At 44.9% G+C, this 22,520-nt stretch overlaps 1 protein-coding gene across 2 annotated transcripts in view; it reads left to right on the forward strand.

The window, feature by feature from the left end:
- The window catches only part of SPHK1 (sphingosine kinase 1), a 53,203-nt gene that overhangs the window by 20,597 nt on the left and 10,086 nt on the right, over nucleotides 1-22,520 (forward strand). For both annotated transcript variants that reach the window (XM_073683954.1, XM_073683955.1), the window contains exons 3-4: nucleotides 18,741-18,835; nucleotides 18,922-19,037. In XM_073683954.1, coding sequence (XP_073540055.1) covers nucleotides 18,741-18,835; nucleotides 18,922-19,037 — 211 coding nt within the window. The remainder of the gene's footprint in view (nucleotides 1-18,740; nucleotides 18,836-18,921; nucleotides 19,038-22,520) is intronic.

The raw sequence follows: 22,520 nt of genomic DNA on the forward strand, positions 1-22,520 counted from the left end.
CTGGGAGTTTTAACTTATAGGCCACTGGTTTGATTTGTTTGAGGACTTCAAATGGACCGATGAACCGAGGACCCAACTTGTAGGAGGGTATTTTAAGCCGAACATGTTTGGAGGAGAGCCAAACCTTGTCTCCCGGACGGAATTGAGGTGGATCCAGACGTCTCTTGTCAGCATGTCTTTTCATCCGTTCGGAGGACTGAAGAAGTGCGGACCTAGTATTCTCCCAAATGGTGGAAAATTCGCTGACAAGAGACTCCGCGGCAGGGTTGTCCACAGAAACGGAGACGGGAAACGGAATCCGGGGATGTTGACCATAGACTATAAAGAACGGAGACTGGGAAGATGATTCGCTCTCATGGTTGTTGTAGGAGAATTCGGCCCATGGCAGGAGATCCACCCAATCAGTATGGTGAGCGTTCACAAAGTGCCGGAGGTAGCTGGTAAGGATCTGGTTGATCCGCTCCACTTGACCATTGGACTGTGGATGATAAGCGGAGGAGAAATCCAGGGTGACATCCAGCGGCTTACACGTAGCTCGCCAGAAACGTGAGGTGAACTGAACCCCTCGATCCGACACGATGTGGAGGGGTAGGCCATGGAGACGGAAGATGTGGAGAAAGAAGTCCTTAGCTAGCACTGATGCAGACGGGAGACCAGGCAGAGGGATGAAGTGAGCCATTTTAGAAAAGCGGTCAGCGACCACCCAAATGACTGTACAACCGGCAGAGACAGGGAGGTCTGTGATAAAGTCCATAGCAATGTGTTGCTACGGAGCATCAGGTACGGGAAGAGGCAGGAGATGACCGGCTGGTAGATGTCTGGGAACTTTGTTGCGGGCACAGGACGAACAAGCTGAGACGAAGTCTACCACATCCTTGCGCAGGGTAGGCCACCAGTAATGCTGGGCGATGAGCAGGAAGGTCTTCTTTTGGCCAGCATGGCCGGCTAGTTTAGATGAATGACCCCAGCGAAGAACCTTCTCACGATCTGATACTGCTACAAACCTCTTACCGGGTGGAAGACGAGTCAGATCCAAGGGGGCCACATTCATCACTTTGGTGGGGTCGATGATGTGCATAGGCTCTTCCTCTTGATCGGAGGACAGGAAGGATCGGGACAAGGCGTCGGCTTTGACATTCTTGTCCGCCGGGCGGAAGTGTAGGACGAAGTCGAAGCGGGCAAAGAACAAAGACCACCGGGCCTGGCGCGGATTGAGTCTTTGGGCATTCTGGAGATATGCCAGGTTTTTGTGATCCGTATAGATGATCACCGGGTATAGAGCCCCTTCTAGCAGGTAACGCCACTCCTCCAGCGCCAATTTAACGGCTAACAGTTCTCGGTCTCCTATAGAGTAGTTGCGCTCAGAGGAGGAGAAGAGTTTGGAGAAGAAGCCGCAGGTTACCATTCTCCCGGATGAAGCGTTTTGGGTGAGCACCGCTCCGGCTCCGGAGGAGGAAGCATCAACCTCCAGGTAGAACTGTTTGTTGCTATCCGGACGGTGCAGCACTGGGGCAGAGGAGAAGGCTTGCTTTAAGGAAAGGAAGGCCTCCTCAGCTTCGGGCGACCATTCCTTGGGATTTTCTCCCTTATGGGTGAGCGCAGATATGGGAGCAGTTCGAGAAGAGAAGTGCGGGATGAAGAGACGATAGTAGTTGGCGAAGCCCAGGAATCGCTGAATCGCCTTCAACCCCTCGGACGGGGCCACTTTAGGACAGCAGAGAGTTTCTCAGGGTCCATTCGTAGGCCTGTCTGGGAGATAACATAGCCCAGGAATGGAAGAGAGGTCTGCTCGAAGAGGCACTTCTCGTATTTTGCATAGAGGTGGTTCTGCCTGAGCCAAAGCAGGACCTGACGAACATCTCTCCGGTGTGTGGGAAGATCCGGAGAGAAGACCAAGATATCGTCCAGGTATACCACCACGCAGGAGTAAAGAAGATCACGGAAGATGTCGTTGACCAATTCTTGGAAGACAGCGGGAGCATTGCAGAGACCGAAGGGCATCACACGGTACTCATAGTGACCGTCCCGGGTATTGAATGCCGTCTTCCATTCATCTCCTTGATGGATTCGGACAAGGTTATACGCTCCATGTAGATCCAGCTTGGAAAAGATCCTGGCGCCCTTAAGGTGATCAAACAACTCGGAGATGAGCGGCAGGGGATATTTGTTTTTTACCGTGATCTGATTGAGTCCTCTATAATCAATACAGGGGCGTAGCGAACCATCCTTCTTTTTGACAAAGAAGAATCCGGCCCCCACCTGGGGAGGTAGATTTCCGGATAAATCCCCTAGCCAGATTCTCCTCAATGTACTCAGACATGGCCCTGGTTTCGGCCGCCGACAACGGGTAAATACGCCCACGGGGTGGAGTGGTGCCAGGTACCAGGTCGATCAGGCAATCATATGGCCTATGAGGTGGCAGCGTCTCTGCCTCCTTTTTACTGAAGACATCCGCGTAGGACCAGTAAGGAGCCGGTAGACCGGGTAAATTAGCTGGGGTAGGTGGTGGACGAACCGGAATCAGGCAGGTCCTATGACAGTCACCGGATTGCCAGTTCAGCACGGGTTCATGTGTCTGGAGCCAGGGTAGACCTAGCAATAGGGAGTGAGAGAGTCCGGACAGCACATGGAAGGAGATTTTCTCCGAGTGCAGCATTCCCACCTGCAGGGTTAGGGGCTCAGTGACGAGCAGGATGGTCACCGGAAGGAGTCTTCCATCCACGGAGGCGACGGACAATGGTTCAGCCAGAGGTTTGGTGGGAATTTGGTATCTCTCTACCAGGGACTGGGAAATGAGGTTTCCAGCAGCTCCAGAGTCCAGATGAGCAATTTCAAAGAGACGGTTCTCTCCCCAGGAGATAGAGACAGACAAAGTCAGGGATGGAGAGGGCTTACTTTTGCCTAGGACGAACGATCCTAGACACTGAAGTTTCCCGGCCTCTCCGGGCAGGAACGGATCAGGTGCTCTTTACTGCCACAATAGAAACAACTCCCCTCGGCTCGACGTGACTCTTAGCGAGATATGACCATCTTGGTCTGGTCGATCTGCATGGGTTCGGGCGAGTGCGCCCAGGAAGTGACTGGTTGAGAGGCAGGTTTCTGGAAAGTAGGAGCGAGGCGGGGAAACTTTCTCTCCCGAGTGGTCTTTTTGGTGCGTTCTTGGAACCGGATGTCAATCCGGGTAGCGAGTGACACCAGGTCATCCAGGGTGGTAGGAATGTCCCGACCGGCTAGCTCCTCCTTAATCCGAGCGGAAAGGCCCTCCCAGAATACGGACACCAGAGCCTCATTATCCCAGTCAAGCTCAGAAGCGAGGGTACGGAACCGTATGGCATATTGGCCCACGGTGAGACTCCCTTGGCGGAGACATAGCAGAGAGGAGGCTGAAGAGGATTTTCGCCCTGGTTCATCGAAGACTTTCCGGAAAGCAGCGAGGAAAGATGACAGGTCGGACACCAGGGGATCCCCTCTCTCCCACAGGGGATTTAGCCATGCCAGTGCTTCCCCAGTGAGATGGGACATGATGAATGCCACTTTGGCCCAGTCGGAGATGAACTGATGTGCCAAAAGTTTAAAGTGCAGGGTGCACTGGTTTATGAAACCTCGAGCTAAGGCGGGGTCGCCACCAAAACGAGGAGGTGCAGAAGGCCGGGGCTGGATGCCATGGTATTGGTGGGCAGCGGCGCTGCCAGAGCGGAAGTCGTACGACTCGAGGTGGACGCAGGAGGGACAGGCAGTGTGTCCAGGCGGGAGTTGACACTCCGCAGGAAGTTCAGGATGGTTTCCTGCTGGGATCTCTGACGGGACACCTCCTGGTATAGGTCAGAGAGCAAGGGAGCTTGGGTGCCACCGGGTTCCATGGCCCGAGCAAACTGTTACGGGTCCGGGTGGTGGAACCTCTGTGCCTCGGTGCAAGGAGGGACCCAGAGGGGCGTAACTAAGTATCAACTCAGACCGACCCGGATCGTACGGCGGCTAACGACTCCGTGACCAGGGAGGGACCGAGCAGAAGGACCAGGTGCTACTCTGGGGACGACCTTGTAAGAGAGCAGGTGGCTCCCACGGGTAAGCAGACGGGGACTGACCGGTATAGCGGATAGACCTAACAGGCAGGCAGAAGTCTCTGGGTAGTTGACAGGTGGTCACGGCACGTGACGGCAGAGCAGGTTGAAGTCTCTAGGTAACAGACAGGTGGTCACGGCAAGTGACCGCAGGAGCCTCCAGGTAGGCTATCAGGTAACAGACGAGTGCTCCCAGGTGAGCGGGCTAGCGGGGTACGGCAGGTAGCAGGCAGGTAACTGGCAGGTGCTGCCTGGTAAGCAGGCGGACTTGCCCATAGACAGACTGGCGGGTAGAACGGAAGGCAGACTGTCTGGCTGGAGAGTAGTCAGACTGGCGGACTGGAACAGTAGTCAGGCTTGCAACTGGACCTGAGGGCTGAAGCAGAGGTAAGTATGCTGTGCATCAACTTTTGCTCGGGCACCTCCATTTTGGAGGAGGTGCCTTATATATGGGAGGACCCTTGGCTATTGGCCGGGGACTCCTTAGGACAGCGCGCGCGGCCCCTTCAAGAGAGGGGGAGCGCGCGCGCGCCCTAAGCACAGTGCCCGGGAAGCTGTGTCGCCGGCAGCAGCAGGAAGAGGAGCGCAGGAGGACGCCGCGCGGGGAGCGGGGAGGTGAGAGGGACGGCGTCTCTGCTTGGCAGGGGGCAGAGACGCCGCTGCTACCCCCTCATAAGCGTCGAAAAGTGGCAATGTCTTCAAGATGCCCATCCACCTTTAGGTAGCTTTCGATTGATAGCTGTTTCTCTTCTATACACATGCATGCTTAATTTGGCTGAGTGTGCATATGTTGATAATTTGGAAAAGTGGAGAAAGAAGTAGCCAGACACCTCTGCAGTTTCTCCTGGGAGACTAAAAGGATTGGATGATGTAATTTAAACTACCCTATCCCTTTTTCTTCTTTTCTTCAACATCATCTATTGAGGAAGAGTTTGGAGGTCTCTCTAATTTTTTTTATAGTTTTTATTTTATAAATTTATATAGTCTACTATGACATCACCACCTCCAGATATTATACTGCTATACCACTACAGCAGTGATATCACCCCCTCCAATTATCCAGCTGTGTCACAAAAACCCTAGTTTTTAGTTTATAAATATGCAGGTGCATCTCACTAAATTAGAATATCATCAAAAAGTTAATTTATTTCAGTTCTTCAATACAAAAAGTGAAACTCATATATTATATCATCATTACAGAGTGATCTATTTCAAGTGTTTATTTCTGTTAATGTTGATGATTATGGCTTACAGCCAATAAAAACACAAAAGTCATTATCTCAGTAAACTAGAATACTGTATAACAGCTTGAAAAATGTTTTTAAAATCCGAAATGTTGGCCTACTGAAATGTATGTTCAGCAAATGCACTCAATACTTGGTCGGGGCTCCTTTTGCATCAATTACTGCATCAATGCGGCGTGGCATGGAGACGATCAGCTTGTGGCACTACTGAGGTGTTATGGAAGCCCAGATTGCTTTGATAGCAGCCTTTAGCTGTTGGGTCTGGTGTCTCTCATCTTCCTTTTGACAATACCCCATAGATTCTCCATGGGGTTAAGGTCAGGTGAGTTTTCTGGACAATCAAGCTCAGTGATACTGTTGTTTTTAAACCAGGTATAAGTACTTTTGGCCGTGTGGACAGGTGCCAAGTCCTGCTGGAGAATGAAATTTCCATCTCCAAAAAGCTTGTCGGCAGAGGGAAGCATGAAGTGCTCTAAAATTTCCTGGTAGACGTCTTTGGTCTTGATAAAACACAGTGGACCTACACCCGCAGATGACATGGCTCCCCAAACCATCACTGATTGTGGAAACTTCACACTAGACCTCAAGCTGCTTGGATTGTGTGCCTCTCCATTCTTCCTCCAGACTCTGGGACCTTGATTTCCAAATGAAAATTGGAACTCTGGGACCTTGTGGAGTGTGTCAATGACTGCCTTCTGGACATCTGTCAAGTCAGCAGTCTTCCCCATGATTGTGGAGCCTACCGAAACAGACTAAGGGACCTTTTTAAACGCTTACTAAGCCTTTGCAGGTGTTTTTTGATTTTTTTTTTTTTTTAATTATTTCAATTTACTGAGATACTGACTTTTGTGTTTTTATTGGCTGTAAGCCATAATCCTCAACATTAACAGAAATCACTTGAAATAGATCACTTTGTTTGTAATGAGTCTATATAATAAGAGTTTCATTTTTGTATTGATGAACTGAAATAAATGAACTTTTAGATGATATTCTAATTTAGTTAGATTCACTTGTATACATTCTAGAACAAAAAGAAATCCCCCCTAATAAAATATTAAATACTTTAATAGATATACATTAAGAATCATTCAAAAATAAAATAGTTTAAATATGCCCACATTCTGAGGAAAAAAGTGGTCCAATTAATCAACAGGGCAAAAATGGAAAGTGCGGCATTATCGCCCTAAATTCCATCCCTACCTGGTTGCGGAGGTTGGTACCCTAATGAACAACGCAAGGAAAAGTGCCCCCGGTCCTCGTCGACACACCCTACAAAGATGTAATGCTGCTCCAAAAATAACTACAGTAATACCTCGTGTATTCGCTTTTCAGGTTTCACGGATTCACAAAATTTTCATTGGAACTTAGTAATTTGCAGTCGCAATTTTTTTTTTCACAGACCTGCCAAACCCTGTAGAAATGTTTAGCTCCGATGCTTTGTGTTCATAGAGAATAAATACTGTACTGTATCGGGTGTGATCGATGACGTGGGCTCCATTACGATACGCTATTGGCTACTTCCAACCAATCACACGGCAGGCTACAGTACCAGCTTTCCTTGTTGCTGATTGGTTTTGGCTCAGATGGTTTGTGTACAGTACTAGTGTATTGAGGGAACTCTCAAGATTCCTAAACATCCCGCGTATTCTAAGGCTCCTAGCAGTGTTCCTAAGTGTCAGAAAAAGGTGATGACGCTACAAGAAAATGTTAGTTTTAGATTTGTTGAAATCTGGTTAGGCAGCTACAAGCATAGGACGCCAATATGGCATTAATGAAAGCACCATACCCTTTATAAAGAATAAAGGGGCCAAAATTAAAAAAATGGTCTCCAAAAGCTAACTGAATGTAGCAAAGCAGGTTTCAACCAAAAGATCTGTACATTGTTCCAATGGAATCTGTCCTTTCGTTATGGATTGAAGACTGCCGTAAAAAGGACATCCCCTTGAAAGGCAATGTGATTCAAGAGAAGTCTTTAAATCTTTATAAGAAGCTTGTTGAAGAGGATACACAAGACCCACAGCCAGGAACATCAACAACACCACAGTCTGGAAATTTTCAGACCAGCAAGGGGTGGTTTGAAAAGTTTTCAAACAGTTATAAGCTAAAGAGTGTGAGATTGCATGGAGAGGCTGCATCTGCTGACGTAGAATCCACAGAGAGGTATCTGAAGACCTTCAAACAAATCATCCAGGAGAAGGGATATGGGCCTGAACTGGTCTTCAATATGGATGAGTGTAGCGTCGGCGTCCCTGCCTCCTGCTAGGCAGGGACGCTGTTCCCCTCACCTCTCCGCTCTGTGCCCGGCGGCTTCCTCCCGCTCTGCTGGCAGCGCGCGCTGCTTCCCGGCCACGGTGCTTAGGGCGCGCGAGCGCGCGCTCCCCCTCTCTTAAAGGGGCCTCGTGCGCCGTCCTAAGGAGTCCCCGGCCAATGGCCGGAGGACTTCACCATATATAAGGCACCTCCTCCAAAATGGAGGTGCCCAAGCAATGTTGTTGCAAAGCCTTCACTCTGCTTCAGCCCTCAGGTCCCGTTACCAGTTACCTGCCAGTCACCTGTCAGATTCCTGCTTGATACCTGCCTGATATCCGTTTACCTGCTTGCAAGCCTGCGGTCCGACGGTCTGCCTTCCGACACCTGTCAGTCTGTCTATGGACCAGCCTGCCCACTCACCTGGGAGCGCTCATCTGCTACCTGCCTGCTAGCCTACCTGGAGGCTCCGCCGTCACTTGCCGTGACCACCTGCCTGTCCAGAGACTCTTGCCTGCTCACCTGGGAGCGCTCACCTGCTACCTGCCTGCTCGCCTACCTGGAGGCTCCGCCATCACTTGCCGAGACCACCTGCCTGTCCAGAGACTCTTGCCTGCTCACCTGGGAGCACTCACCTGCTACCTGCCTGCTAGCCTACCTGGAGGCTCTGCCGTCACGCGGAGGCTCTGCCGTCACTTGCCGTGACCACCTGCCTGTCCAGAGACTCTCGCCCGCTCACCTGGGAGCGCTCACCAGTCACCTGCCTGCTGTCCTTCTACCCAGAGACTGTCCCTGTCACTTGCCGTGAGTACCCGTCCTTCTACCCAGAGACTGTCCCTGTCACTTGCCGTGACTACCTGCCCTTCTACCCAGAGACTGTCCCTGTCACTTGCCGTGACTACCTGCCCGTCTTCCCTGGGAGCCACCCGCTTCCTTACAAGGACCGCCCCCTTGTATAGTAGCTCAGAGGTTCCGCCTCCCAGACCCGTTACAATGAGACTGGATTATTCTGGAAGAAATTGCCGTCGAGAACATACTTGATGAAGGAAGAGTCCAAAGCTTTTGGATTTAAGGCTCAAAAGCACAGAATCACGCTCATTATGTGTGGGAATGCTACTGGCCACTTGCTTAAACCAGGCCTGATTTCTAAGTCTGCAAACCCCAGGCCCTCAAGAACAAGAATAAGAATGCCCTGTCTTCTGGATGCATACAGTGGTGGCCAAAAGTATTGGCACCCCTGCAATTCTGTCAGATAATACTCAGTTTCTTAGTGAAAATGATTGCAATCACAAATTCTTTGGTATTATCTTCATTTAATTTGTCTTCAATAAAAAAACACAAAAAGAATTGTCCTAAAGCCAAATTGGATACAATTCCACACCAAACCTAAAAAAGGGGGTGGACAAAAGTATTGGCACTGTTTGAAAAATCATGTGATGCTTCTTTAATTCGTGTAATTAACAGCACCTGTAACTTACCTGTGGCACCTAACAGGTGTTGGCAATAACTAACTCACACTTGCAGCCAGTTAACATGGATTAAAGTTGACTCAACCTCTGTCCTGTGTCCTTGTGTGTACCACATTGAGCATGGAGAAAAGAAAGAAGACCAAAGAACTGTCTGAGGACTTGAGAAACCAAATTGTGAGGAAGCATGAGCAATCTCAAGGCTACAAGTCCATCTCCAAAGACCTGAATGTTCCTGTGTCTTGCGTGCACAGTGTCATCAAGAAGTTTAAAGCCCTTGGCACTGTGGCTAACCTCCCTAGATGTGAACGGAAAAGAAAAATTGACGAGAGATTTCAACGCAAGATTGTGCGGATGGTGGATAAAGAACCTCGACTAACATTCAAGCAAGTTCAAGCTGCCCTGCAGTCCGAGGGTACAACATTGTCAACCCGTACTATCCGTCGGCGTCTGAATGAAAAGGGACTGTATGGTAGGATACCCAGGAAGACCCCACTTCTTACCCCGAGACATAAAAAAGCCAGGCTGGAGTTTGCCAAAACTTACCTGAGAAAGCCTAAAACGTTTTGGAAGAATGTTCTCTGGTCAGATGAGACAAAAGTAGAGCTTTTTGGGAAAAAGCATCAACATAGAGTGTACAGGAAAAAAAAGAGGCATTCAAAGAAAAGAACACGGTCCCTATAGTCAAACATGGCGGAGGTTCCCTGATGTTTTGGGGTTGCTTTTCTGCCTCTGGCACTGGACTGCTTGACCGTGTGCATGGCATTATGAAGTCTGAAGACTACCAACAAATTTTGCAGCATAATGTAGGGCCCAGTGTGAGAAAGCTGGGTCTCCTTCAGGTCATGGGTCTTCCAGCAGGACAATGACCCAAAACACACTTCCAAAAGCACTATAAAATGGTTTGAGAGAAAGCAATGGAGACTTCTAAGGTGGCCAGCAATGAGTCCAGACCTGAATCCCATAGAACACCTGTGGAGAGATCTCAAAATGGCAGTTTGGAGAAGGCACCCTTCAAATATCAGGGACCTGGAGCAGTTTGCCAAAGAAGAATGGTCTACAATTCCAGCAGAGCATTGTAAGAAACTCATTGATGGTTACCAGAAGCGGTTGTTCGCAGTTATTTTGGCTAAAGGTTGTGCAACCAAGTATTAGGCTGAGGGTGCCAATACGTTTGTCTGGCCCATTTTTGGAGTTTTGTGTGAAATGATCAATGATTTGATTTATGCTTCATTCTCTTTTGTGTTTTTTCCTTGCAAGCAAATTAAATGAAGATAATAATGCCAAAGAATTTGTGATTGCAATCATTTTCAGGAAGAAACTGAGTATTATCTGACAGAATTGCAGGGGTGCCAATACTTTTGGCCACCACTGTAACTCCAAGGCCTGGATAACCAAAGTTTATAGCATCCGACTGGTTCCACCAGTGTTTCATTCCTGAAGTAGAGAATTACCTTCTCAACCTAGGCCTTGAATTTAAGGTGTTGCTACTCATAGACAATGCTGGAGGGCACACCCTAGATCTATCACATGATGGTGTGCAGATCGAATTCCTCCCTGCCAACACCACCTCCCTTATACAACCTATGGACCAAGATGTTATCCCTGCTTTTAAGGCCCTCAAATATGCAAATTGTCTCTTCAGAGAGGAAGAGAACTTGAAATCTAGTGCCACCTATTGGAAGTAGCAATCCTATGTCATTATCAACCCTTTAACGAGCCTTGGAATATGACTTTTAATAAAAGCCAATTCAGAATTCGGGGTATTGCCCCTCCTCAGTACAAAATGAGATCTGATTTGGCTGGGTGAGAGGCTAAGACTGGGATCTAACTGGTAAGGTTTCTCCTTGTGGAGATTGACATGCCAGGTCTGGCACGCCAGTATGAGGAGACTTAAACGCCTTGCATGCTCCTCTGGAAAATTAAATAACTGATCGGTTGGCACCCCCGATGTATTGACTGGCACTGGCCGGAACTGCTCGGTTGTGGAGCTGCTCAGTTTTCTGATAGTGGCCACTGCAGGGTACTGCACATCCGCCTCCTAATGATTTGAATAGGAAGCAAATGTGTAGTACCCTGCCGCAGCCACTATCCGAAGACTGAGCAGCTCTGTAATTGAGCATTGGCGGGCGCAGACAGAGAGAACAGCTGCCGGGTGTCGGACCTGACCATTCAGACATTTGATGACTTATCCTAAGGATAGGTCATCACTGATAAAGTAGTGGACAACCTCTTTAATCGGTATGAAAGATGAACAATTACATCCAGTTACCTGATTGGAGTCCTTCTCTTTTTCTTCTCCATCTGGTCAAGACACCATGATGACTTTTCACATCAACATCTTGTTTCTGCCGACTCCTCTCTTCTCCGGCCTTCTGCAGTACATCTATGCATAAAGTACATAAAGTCACAACTGGTGAATCTTCCGCAAATATGTGGAAAGCAAAATCCACACAACATTATAGGTTCATAGTTTTTAAGGTTTAAGGTAGATTGACTTCAATGAATTTAAATCTATAGCCTAATGTGTTGATCCAGAGGAAGGCAAAAACCCATTGGGGCAAACACTAATAGCTCTACTCTATATATTAGGGGGAAAATTAATTAATTGAACAAATCTGAGTGTGTTCTATTAACAACCATCCTTTTTTCCTATCACTGAGCCAGTAACCAAGTTACACCCTTTTTCCCCTAATCCCATTATTCTCAGTTTATGTACCAACCTTTTGTGTGGCACTATATCAGACACCTTTGAAAAGTCCATATAGACTAAATCCACTGCTTTTCCCTGGTCCAGTTTGGAACTTATAGTACCTCCTCATAGAAGCTGATCAGATTAGTTTGACAGGACCGATCCCTCATAAACCCATGTTGATACTGGGTCATGAGGTAATCCTTATTGAGATCCTCCAGGATAGCAGCTCTTAGGAAGCCCTCAAGGATTTTACCCAGAGTTGAGGTAAATTTACCGGCCTATAATTTCCAGGCTTAAATTTTGTCCCTTTTTTGAATATTGGCATCACATTTGCTATGCGCCAGATCATGTTATTATTGAATCTGTGAATATTAAACCAAGCAATCTGTTTTTCATGGTACTTAATTCCTGCAGTATTCGGGGGTGTATGCCATCCGGCCATGGGCTTTGTCTGCTGTAGTGATTTTGGAGCGATGCTATACAGTACTTCCCGCTGGGTTAAGCAGATGACATTTATTGGAGAAATTGTAGTCTCCCTGATCTTGTCGTCTGTAATGAACATTTCTTGAATAAATACTGTAGAGTAAAAGGTGTTTAGCAGATTGGCCTTTTCCTCATTCTCTTCCACCTTTTCACCCAGACAATTTTTGAGGGGGCCAAAAGGATCATTTTTTGTTTCTTACTGTTTATATAGTTGAAGAATATTTTTGGATTATTTTTACTTTCTTTGACAATCTTTCTCAATCTTTGGTACCTTGATTTGCTTTTTACACAATTTTTGTTTTCTATAATTATTTAACCCTTTCCCGACATTTGCAGTATATACAGTATATATTTCATGATCTGGAAAGACTTCCCGACCGATGCAGTATATATGCGTCATGTCAATCATGCGATCACCGTGACTAAGCGCTTGGTGACCGCATGATTGTCCCTGCTGTTTCTCACAACAGGGAACATGGCTTTGTCGTCCTGGGGGGAGGTGACAACCCCCCCCCCGTGACTACGATCGCTGTGATTGACTGACTGTTAGGAATTGAACAGCCATTTGCAGCGTTTCTCAGTGTTTCAGGCAATCAGATTGCCTGATACATTGATGTTCATCCTAGGATCAGTGCTGTAAGAGCACCGATCATAGGCTGGAGCCTAGCATCGCCGGCGTCACCGCCCAGCACTGATTGGTGTGACACAGACGCAGTGTGACCTGGCAGTGACTGCCCTGTACTTCCTCATTCAAGCTGCGGATTTGTACAGGGTGGTCATTCTGTCCCTCTGTGTGTAGTGCTGGACTTTGTGATTTTACAGAAGCCTGTGCATCGCTGCTCCTTCTGAAGAAAGAAAAGTTCCTGATCCCTCCCTGATCCTTGCCTGATCTGTGCCTAATCCATCCCAAACCCCCTCACCCCCCTTCCCCTTATCCCCTCTTTTTCCCTTCATTCTGCCGCTGAGCGCTGATCAGTACTTGATCGCTGATTAGTAATGGATTGCTCGATTTTTGGCAGTTTTTTTCTTTCGTGCGTACTGCAGACGCTGAGCGCTGATCAATGACGCAAATCCCTGATCGACGTCTTTGCTTGCTGTTTTCCAGGACTTTTTTGTCCCTGTCCCTCCACCACCTCCGTGCGTGCACCCTGCAGCCGCCAAGCGTTGATCAGTGAAGCAAATCACTGATCCACACTCGTGCGCACTGTTTTTCGCAACTTTTTTTTCTACTAACTATTTTTCTCCCCTCGCACCTCTCCCCTTTTTGCATCACATCTGTGTGTGCACACTACAGCCTTGAGCGCTGGTCGTTGACTAACCTCACTGACCGATCTTTTGTTGTTGTTTTTGTTTTTTTTGTGAAAAAAGAATTGAGTGAAAAATTATTTAGATTAGTTGATGAGACTAGATTAGGAACAGTAAAAATATACTATAGTAATCATCGTCTACTACTGTATTTTTTACTGAATTCGGTTAGTGTCAGGACAGCAAAAAAATCATCCGTGGGTCCTACACCCGTGAAGCACTGATCACTGATGCAAATCTGCAATCAAGCTCTGGATGTTGCTTTTCTTGTGTTAAAAAAAAAAAAAAAAAAAAAGTTAGATTAGGGACAGTAAAAATATACTGTGGTAATCTGCGACTACTACAGTATTTTTACTGAATTGAGTCAGGTTTAGTGTCAGTTGCGGGTGCTCAGTAATTTGTTTTGTCCTGATATCCGTTTAATACGTTTTTTTTATTTTACCAAATTCTTGTATTTTTTTTTTCTACCCACGTGGTCAAAATTGTTGGTAGCCCTCGTTTAATGAAAGAAAAACCCACAATGGTCACAGAAATAACTTGAATCTGAAAAAAGTAAAAGTAAATTAAAATTCTATGAAAATGAACAAATGAAAGTCAGACATTGCTTTTCAACCCTGCTTCCACAGAATTAAAAAAAAAAAATTAAACTCATGAAATAGGCACCCTTAACTTAATATTTTGTTGAACAACCCTTTGAGGCAATCACTGCAATCAAACGATTCCTGTAACTGTCAATGAGACTTCTGCACCTCTCGACAGGTATTTTGGCCCACTCCTCATGAGCAAACTTCTCCAGTTGTCTCGTGTTTGAAGGTTGCCTTTTCCAGATGGCGTGTTTCAGCTCTTTTCAAAGATGCTCAATAGGATTTAGGTCACGACTCATAGAAGGCCACTTCAGAATAGTCCAATGTTTCCTCTTAACCATTCTTGGGTGTTTTTAGCTGTGTGTTTTGGGTCATTATCCTGTTGCAAGACCCATGACCTGCGACTGAGACCAAGCTTTCTGACACTGGGCAGCACATTTCTCTCTAGAATCCCTTGATAGTCTTGAGATTTCATTGTACCCTGCACAGATTCAAGACACCCTGTGCCAGATGCAGCAAAGCAGCCCCAGAACATAAAACAGCCTCCTCTATATTTCACAGTAGGGACAGTGTTCTTTTCTTGATATGCTTCATTTTTCCATCTGTGAACATAGAGCTGATGTGCCTTGCCAAAAACTTCCATTTTTGTCTCATCTGTCCATAGGACATTCTCCCAGAAGCTTTGTGGCTTGTCAACATGTAGTTTGGCAAATTCCAGTCTAGCTTTTTTATGTTTTTTTTCAACAATGGTGTTCTCCTTTGTCGTCTCCCATGAAGTCCACTTTGGATCAAACAACGACGGATGGTGCAATATGACACTGATGTTCCTAGAGCTTGAAGTTCACCTTTAATCTCTTTAGAAGTTATCCAATTTGACACCATCGGCCTCACAGAAATAGACTTTTTCAAAGTCTTTTTTTTCTGAGGATTTTGTAAACCTCACTGTAACAGAGACAAATTTGTACGCACAGCAATTTTTATCCCAAAATCCGACTTCATCATTTGACAACTAAACCCCTGTAGATGCCATAGAAATTAAGTTTTGGGGTCTGGTTCTTCACATGGGGTTAGTGAAGAAGCTAGAAATTTGGCAATATTAGTGTTGACATTTTGTATAACACTCCAGTGTTCCGCATGGCTATACCCCGGACACGCTTTGAGGCCTTCTACAAATTCTTGCATTACAATGATAATGCACTGTGTCCTCCAGATTACCCCAACTTTGACAGACAGAACTCGGCTGGTCATTGAGCACTTCAGCAACAAGTTTGCTGAGGTGTACAACCCCCAAAGAGACATCTGCGTGGATGAGTCCCTAGTACATTTCAAGAGGAGGTTCAAATTCCAGCAGTACCTGACCAGTAAGAGGGCCAGGTACGGAATTAAACTCTTTAAAGCTGTGTGAGACTACCTCAGGGTAGGGTTTTAGACATGATCATTCCTCAACAGACTTTAGCCCTGTAAAATAACAGCCGAGTCATAGCTGTCATCCAGCCATGTCTCCGTTATCCCCACCATATCATAATTTTCTTCTTATGAATTTTAATTCTTCCATCTTGCCGACGAGGCTTCTGGCATTACACTGTGTTCCAAATTATTATGCAAATAATATTTTCTCAGATTTTCCCAAATTATCTATATGAATTGCAGTCATTGTAATTTTCCAGTCAAATAACTATTAGAGTACAATTGAAAGGTTTTTGTACAAACTGCCTATGATAACGGTATATTTAAAAAAAAATAAAAAACTCAAAATGCACTCAAAATGCATGTTCCAAATTATTATGCACAGCAGAGTTTTCAACCTTTTTGAGGACCGAGTTTTGAGGACAGAATACCCTCCCAAAGCTGTTGCTTAGATGTGAACTGCCTCCCGCCATCATAGACACAGATGCAGATGTGTTATGTGCAGCATGAGACGGGGCATTATCATGCATGAAATGATCTCGATGGTCCAGATGGATGGAGTGGAGGATGGCTGGTTGATGGACACCCTATGCAAACACGGCTACGGCGCTAACCAGGAGGAGGTGGAGTAATGTTTTGGGCTGGAATCATGGGGAGAGAGATTGTCGGCCCCTTTAGGATCCCTGAAGGGGTAAAGATGAACTCCATAATGTATGTTGAGTTTCTCAAACAGCACTTCCTTCCATGGTTCAAGAAGAAGAACCGTGCATTACGCAGCAACATCATTTTCATGCATGATAATGCCCCGTCTCATGCTGCACATAACACATCTTCATCTCTGGCTGCTATGGGCGTAAAAGGGGACAAACTTATGGTGTGGCACCCATGCTCCCCTGACCTCAACCCCATTGAGAACCTCTGGAGCATCATCAAAAGGAGTGTCTATGATGGCGGGAGGCCGTTCACATCTAAGCAACAGCTCTGGGAGGGTATTCTGTCCTCATGCAAAACAATTAAAGCAGAAACCATCCAAAACCTGACAAATTCAATGGACGAGAGAGTTCAGAAGCTCCTTTCGAACAAGGGGCGAATGTAACATCATCTAGAATAAAGTTTTGAGTTGAAAACTGTTTGATTTCAGTTTGTAATAACCTGCTAATGCTTATAATTTCAAAATTGACAATTTTTTTGTTCTTTATTAAAATGAAAAGGTTGAAAACTCTGCTGTGCATAATAATTTGGAACATGCATTTTGAGTGCAGTTTGAGTTTTTTATTTTTTTAAAAATATACTGTTATCATAGGCAGTTTGTACAAAAACCTTTCAATTGTACTCTAATAGTTATTTGACTGGAAAATTACAATGACTGCAATTCATATAGGTAATTTGGGAAAATCTGAGAAAATATTATTTGCATAATAATTTGGAACACAGTGTAGTGTGTATGCACTTTATGTATATCTCTGTACTTCTATTCCTGCTTAGTGTATTAGCTGTCCAACCTCTCCCCCCATGACACCCCAATTTCATTACCTATGCCCAGGTCACTATCTACACTATCTTCCCTCGCTGTATATTAAGTGCCCCCTCCCCATCCCTAGTTTAAACAAACCTCCAAGCTTTTAGTTGTTTTTGCCCCCAGCACAGCTGTACCCTCCCTATTGAGGTGCAGCCCATCCCTAGAGTACAGGCTGTAGCCAACAGAGAAGTTGACCCAGTTCTCCAGAAACACAAAGCCCTCTTTCCAACACCAGTTCTTGAGCCCCTAATTCATCTCCCTAATCTCCCACTGCCATTCTGGCGTGGCACATGATGGCAGTATTTTCTGAAATACTGACTTTCTAGGTCCTTGCTTTAAGATTACAGCCTATTTTCCTGAAATCATCTTTAAGGACCCAGGAAGACTGCTCACCGTTCAGCGATCCCTATCTGTTCCCCTAATAATGAAGTCTCCCACTACCAGCACCTGTCTGGCCTGCCCTGTGCTCCTATTTCCCAATTACTGGAGCAGACCCTTCCTTGGCTTTCATATGACGTGTCTTGCTGCACAAGTGCTACTCCTGTATCGACACCCCCCTCATCTGCCAATTTAGCAATTTTGTTGGTGTGTGCCAGATTAGGACCAGCCTCCCCAGCACTCTTCCCTCTGCCCCGCCTTCTAATTATCATCACCCATCTAGTTGCCTCAATGTCCTGAGGCTCCATACTACGATCTACCCCAGCGAGCACCTGCTCAATGAGCAGCAAACTCCTTTCCTTGTTGTCTATGGTTCTCAGTGTTGCCAGCAGTTCATTTAGATCCAGCACCTGAGCTTCGAAATGTACAATGTGCACACATCTCACAATGCAGTATGCACCCTCAAACACCTGTTTTATGGTGCATACTGCAGTGTGAGATGTGTGTGTGCATGAGGATTGCGTACATTGGATGGCATTGTCAATAACGGAGCACATTCTCCTAATTGCACAAGAGAGAAATATTAAGTAAATAAACAATTAAATACAAACAGTGATTCAGTACAAATTATTCCCTTCTAAACTCCCTGAATTCAAAGTCACTGAATCACAATTCACACATTTAAAAGACTTTTCTGGTCTAAAATGACAAGTCTGAAGTAGTGTGACTGCAGACTTTTGAATCTACCCAGTGCATGCACTGTGCTCTGCGAGGATTTGCCGGTTTCTGAGTCGGAAACAAGTGGTGATGTATGCAATATGCATACTCCTGTACAGTAGCCATCTAGTGAGTGTGGCCTCGCTCCATGCAAGTGTATGGAGCGTGGGTGCAGCTGTCCGGTGGGCGCAGCCAGTCTTCAGAAGTCCAATAAGAATGAATGGACTGGCAGTTTGCATGATCGATCTCTGCTTCATTCGCACAGTTCTCAAGATTGATGGGGGTTCCAGAGGTCGCACCCCCAGCTTTCGGGAAGTTCTCCCCTATCGAATGGATAAGGGATTACGTCCAAACTTTAAAATGCCCCTTTAAGACTCCACAAAGTTACTCAACTCAAACTTGCATTACAACTAAACACTGTTGACTTCGTTCTCTGCCTGTAGTGCTAAAGGGTGTCAGTACCCTCACAATTCTGTAGCTGTTGGAAATGGGTTAGAAGTCTCAGTACTAATGTACCTCTCCTCAGATGCTAATTTTAGATTTGGGTACTGCGACCTGAGAGAGGCACATCCCAGAACTGCCCCCCATACCCTCTCCTGTAACTGTGGTCTATTTGTGTTGTCTACTCCTGCAGAGAGACCCAATCAAGCGCGTGAACTGGTGCAGGAGCAAGATCTGTCAACCTGGGATGCCATAGTGGTGATGTCGGGGGACGGACTCATGTTTGAGGTAAGTGGCTGAACGCAAGCTTCACTACTGTTTATTACAATAGTGTCTTCCAGTTTGTATGTGTAAATGCTTGTTATTGATTGCAGGTGATTAATGGGTTAATGGAGCGATCAGATTGGGCGAAGGCCATTAAAAAACCTCTCTCGATCCTGCCAGGTGGCTCAGGGAATGGGCTGGCTGCATCTATCAATCATTATTCTGGGTAAGGCTTCTAAGACCAATTTTAAAGGATTTTTCTACGTGCCCTTGTGTCACTTTGATTAAGTGACAGTGGGATTTCTCATTGTTTTGCAACTATTGTCAGAGTTGTAATTTGGTCCCTATAATGAATTATTCTTGTCAGCAACCTATGGGTAGGTTTGTGGTTGTCTAGGAACATACCCTAGAACTAGAGGGCGCTACACCTAATCTCCATGCTTTTGCCGAGATATGGGCAGCACCCATAGGCAGCACTGTAGAGCAGAAAGCCCAGGGACTTGTACTGCTATGCGCATAAGCACCTAAGGAGAAATGGGTGCTGATGCCCAACACTTGAGGGTACATCATTGGTCTCCAACCTGTAGGTCCACAGCTGTTGTCCTGCAGAAAATAAACTTGTAGTTTTGCAAGAAATGCTGAGAGTTGTAGTTTTCCAACAGCTGGAGACCAAATGTCTGGGAACCAGTCTTTTTAAAAATATTTTTTTTCTGGATTATTGCAGCAAATATTGGTTCATACGATAGAGGTATATTTATCTTCATCTCTGCTTGCCATCAATTGATATGATCCCTTTAACTGCTCGCACCACATACAAATATTACACTACTTTGTTTTCGATGAAGCAAGAGGTAAAACATTTTCAATGAAAATAATAAAAAATGCTTCAATATCTATATATTTCTGTTACATACTTGTTCTGGTTCCCCCCATTTTGGTGTTCAGATATGTAACAGCAATATTGTGTCATTGCAGCATTTTTTTAAAAATTAGTTCAATTGAAAATTTTTTGTTAATAAATCCGGCCAATAAAGTGAATAGACACTAGAATATTAAATATAAAACATATTTTTATTAATACATCAAGATAAAATTACATAATGGCAAAGGGGATAAAAGGACATATAGAGGGAATCAAATCCAGCACAGGGAAAACGTATAGGAAGTGGGTATGATAAACAAGTGGTATTCTCCCTGAGGAATACTAAAGATTACAATGTAGATATAGCAGCAGGGTCAATTTATAAATAAGTATTATGTTACAAAGTAAGTCCAAGTGGATTAATAAATATATAATCATATACAGACACCACGGCAAATATACCACAATAAGTATGAATAACACAGGGAAAAAAAATTACCAAGTATGAGCACCCAGAAGCCTCAATGTAAGTTTCGCCAGGTGGCTTTCTCAAGGAGTACTTGATTTAATCACCTCTATATGTCCTTTTATCTCCTTTGTCATTATACAATTTTATCTTGATGTATTAACAAAAAATGTTTTATATTTATTCTAGTGACTATTCGCTTTATTGGTATGATTTATGTATTTAATCATTGAATATTCACACACTTTGTGTATTTAATAGGTAATTTGCTTCCTCTGTTGTCTAAAGAAGAGTAATAATTAATTGAACAAGCTCTGCACCTTTATCATTAGGACTTGATTACATCCTAATGCTTAATATCGGTCATAAAGAACAGTTAACTGACGAAAAGCAGAGATCTTGAATGCTGTACAATTGAACACAAACGTGGAAGATTATCAAGGCCTGTTCTCCACTTTTCTAGTGTAAAAAAAAAAAAAAAAGTAAAATAAATTGTGACTTTTCACTGTTTTTATTCTTTTTCCTTTTCAAAATAATGGAGACTATGGGCTGGGTTTAGTGGATGGAAACTGGGTCTTTTGGGGCCGACAGGTTTACGAAAATTTGTTCTAGAAATTGGATTTAAGTTTCTGGTGAACTGACTGGCACATATGCATCAAATTTAGTATGGGTGTCTCTTAATACATTTAGCACACCTTACTCCAGCGCAATGCACACCGTGGACACGTCTGGAAGGAATTTACTAAAACTGGGAGTTTCAAACACCAATGTTTTTCTCATGAAGTTTTATAAAATCCCTTTCACATTGTACAGTTATAACATGTGCCCATTACAGTTTGTTTTTGTTATATTGCTTTCCCATATGGATATTTAGTTGATGTGGACAAGATATGCTCAGTTTGTATCCAATAAATTCGGCTTCCTGTATTAGGCTTCAGAGAAAAAGTGGCTTTATACTACATAGGTCTTAATGTCCATTTTTTTCTAGTGTGGTTTAGTAAATTAAACTTTAAAGTGGATGTCCCCTCTTGGCCATCCCTTCTTGTTGAAAGGATGATCCTTTTGGACCCCAAGCAATCGGCTATAATTTGAGGGGGAACTCTCCAGCTTGTACTCCATTTCACTGCAGCTCAACATTAAAGGCGTTGTCCAGGCACAACATATTGATGACATTCCTATAGGATAGGTCATCAATATCAGATTGTTGGGGTCCAACACCTGGAACCCGCACTGATCAGCTGTTATTTGATCCAGCATATGCCGTATGTAAACCCTTTGAACGGACCTGCAAATCGCAGCTCCATTCAATGTGTAGCTGCTTTGGCCAGGTACTAGTATTTTTTGGTAGGAGCTGCTCTACAGCACTCTGTAGCGGCTGCTACACACTGAATGGAACAGCAAAGCGCAGCTTCATCCTAAGTGTTAACATCCGGTGACTGCCGGAGCTAATGACGGCTAGGTGCTTAGGGTTGCAGGCTTTCTGCCCCTCACTGATCTAATATCCTGTTGTGATGTTTTGCCTAGACAAAGCCCTTAAACCAACCAGCAGCTCTCACCAAAATCTATTGCTTTTCTTCACAATGCAAGTATATGCTGGTAAGTAAGATATGCTCTTCGCAGTCAGTTTATTTGCTGACTTCTAGATGAGGTTTTATTTTTAACTCAGAATAGGGTATTTTTAAGTGGGGTTTCTGTATCAAACAACTGTTTTAACTGTAATCAGTTACTATGAGCAAAAATTTTTATTTTTTGTCCAAGGCAGACTGAGTCTATGTAGGAAATGTATTAATACAATTAGAACAGTATTCTATGAAAAGGGATATTTCTATATATTTCCAGTGTTGCAAAGTGAGACTATAAGGGATGGTTTGATACATAGAATGTAGTGTGACTTTGCAGTAGCATGGTTCCACACTCGGGTGTACACAGTCGGTTCAACAATTTTATGCAAAGGGAGGCAATGAGGTTGGTGAGAAAAAAAGGATTAGATCAGCTCCCCCATTATAGGATCCAAGGCACGGAACACCAGCAGTGCAAGAGGAAGATAAATATTGCAAAGTCTAAAGACCCTATGGTCTGAAATGCGTCTGCCTTAGTACCCCCACCCTCCTTAGAGGATGTGACTTATATGCTGTGATATACACTTTTTAACGGGATCTCTTGAGGCTGGATCTTTTCTACTATCGATTTATCTTCAATGAGCTTGATGGTTCCAAAGTCTAACATGAGGCAATAAGCTTGATAGTTCTGCATTATTACAATAGGTAACAGCTTGACTTGAACAGAGGTAGATGATTGTATATACAACAATGTGCTGACACTTTAGTGTCTTTTGTAACACTTTTCAGTAATCCGCTCAGCCGCTTCTCCTAAATTGGGCA

Source organism: Phyllobates terribilis, unplaced genomic scaffold (genome assembly GCF_046119375.1).
Source record: "Phyllobates terribilis strain yellow unplaced genomic scaffold, ASM4611937v1 Scaffold_5__5_contigs__length_657084704, whole genome shotgun sequence".
Lineage (NCBI taxonomy): Eukaryota > Metazoa > Chordata > Amphibia > Anura > Dendrobatidae > Phyllobates > Phyllobates terribilis.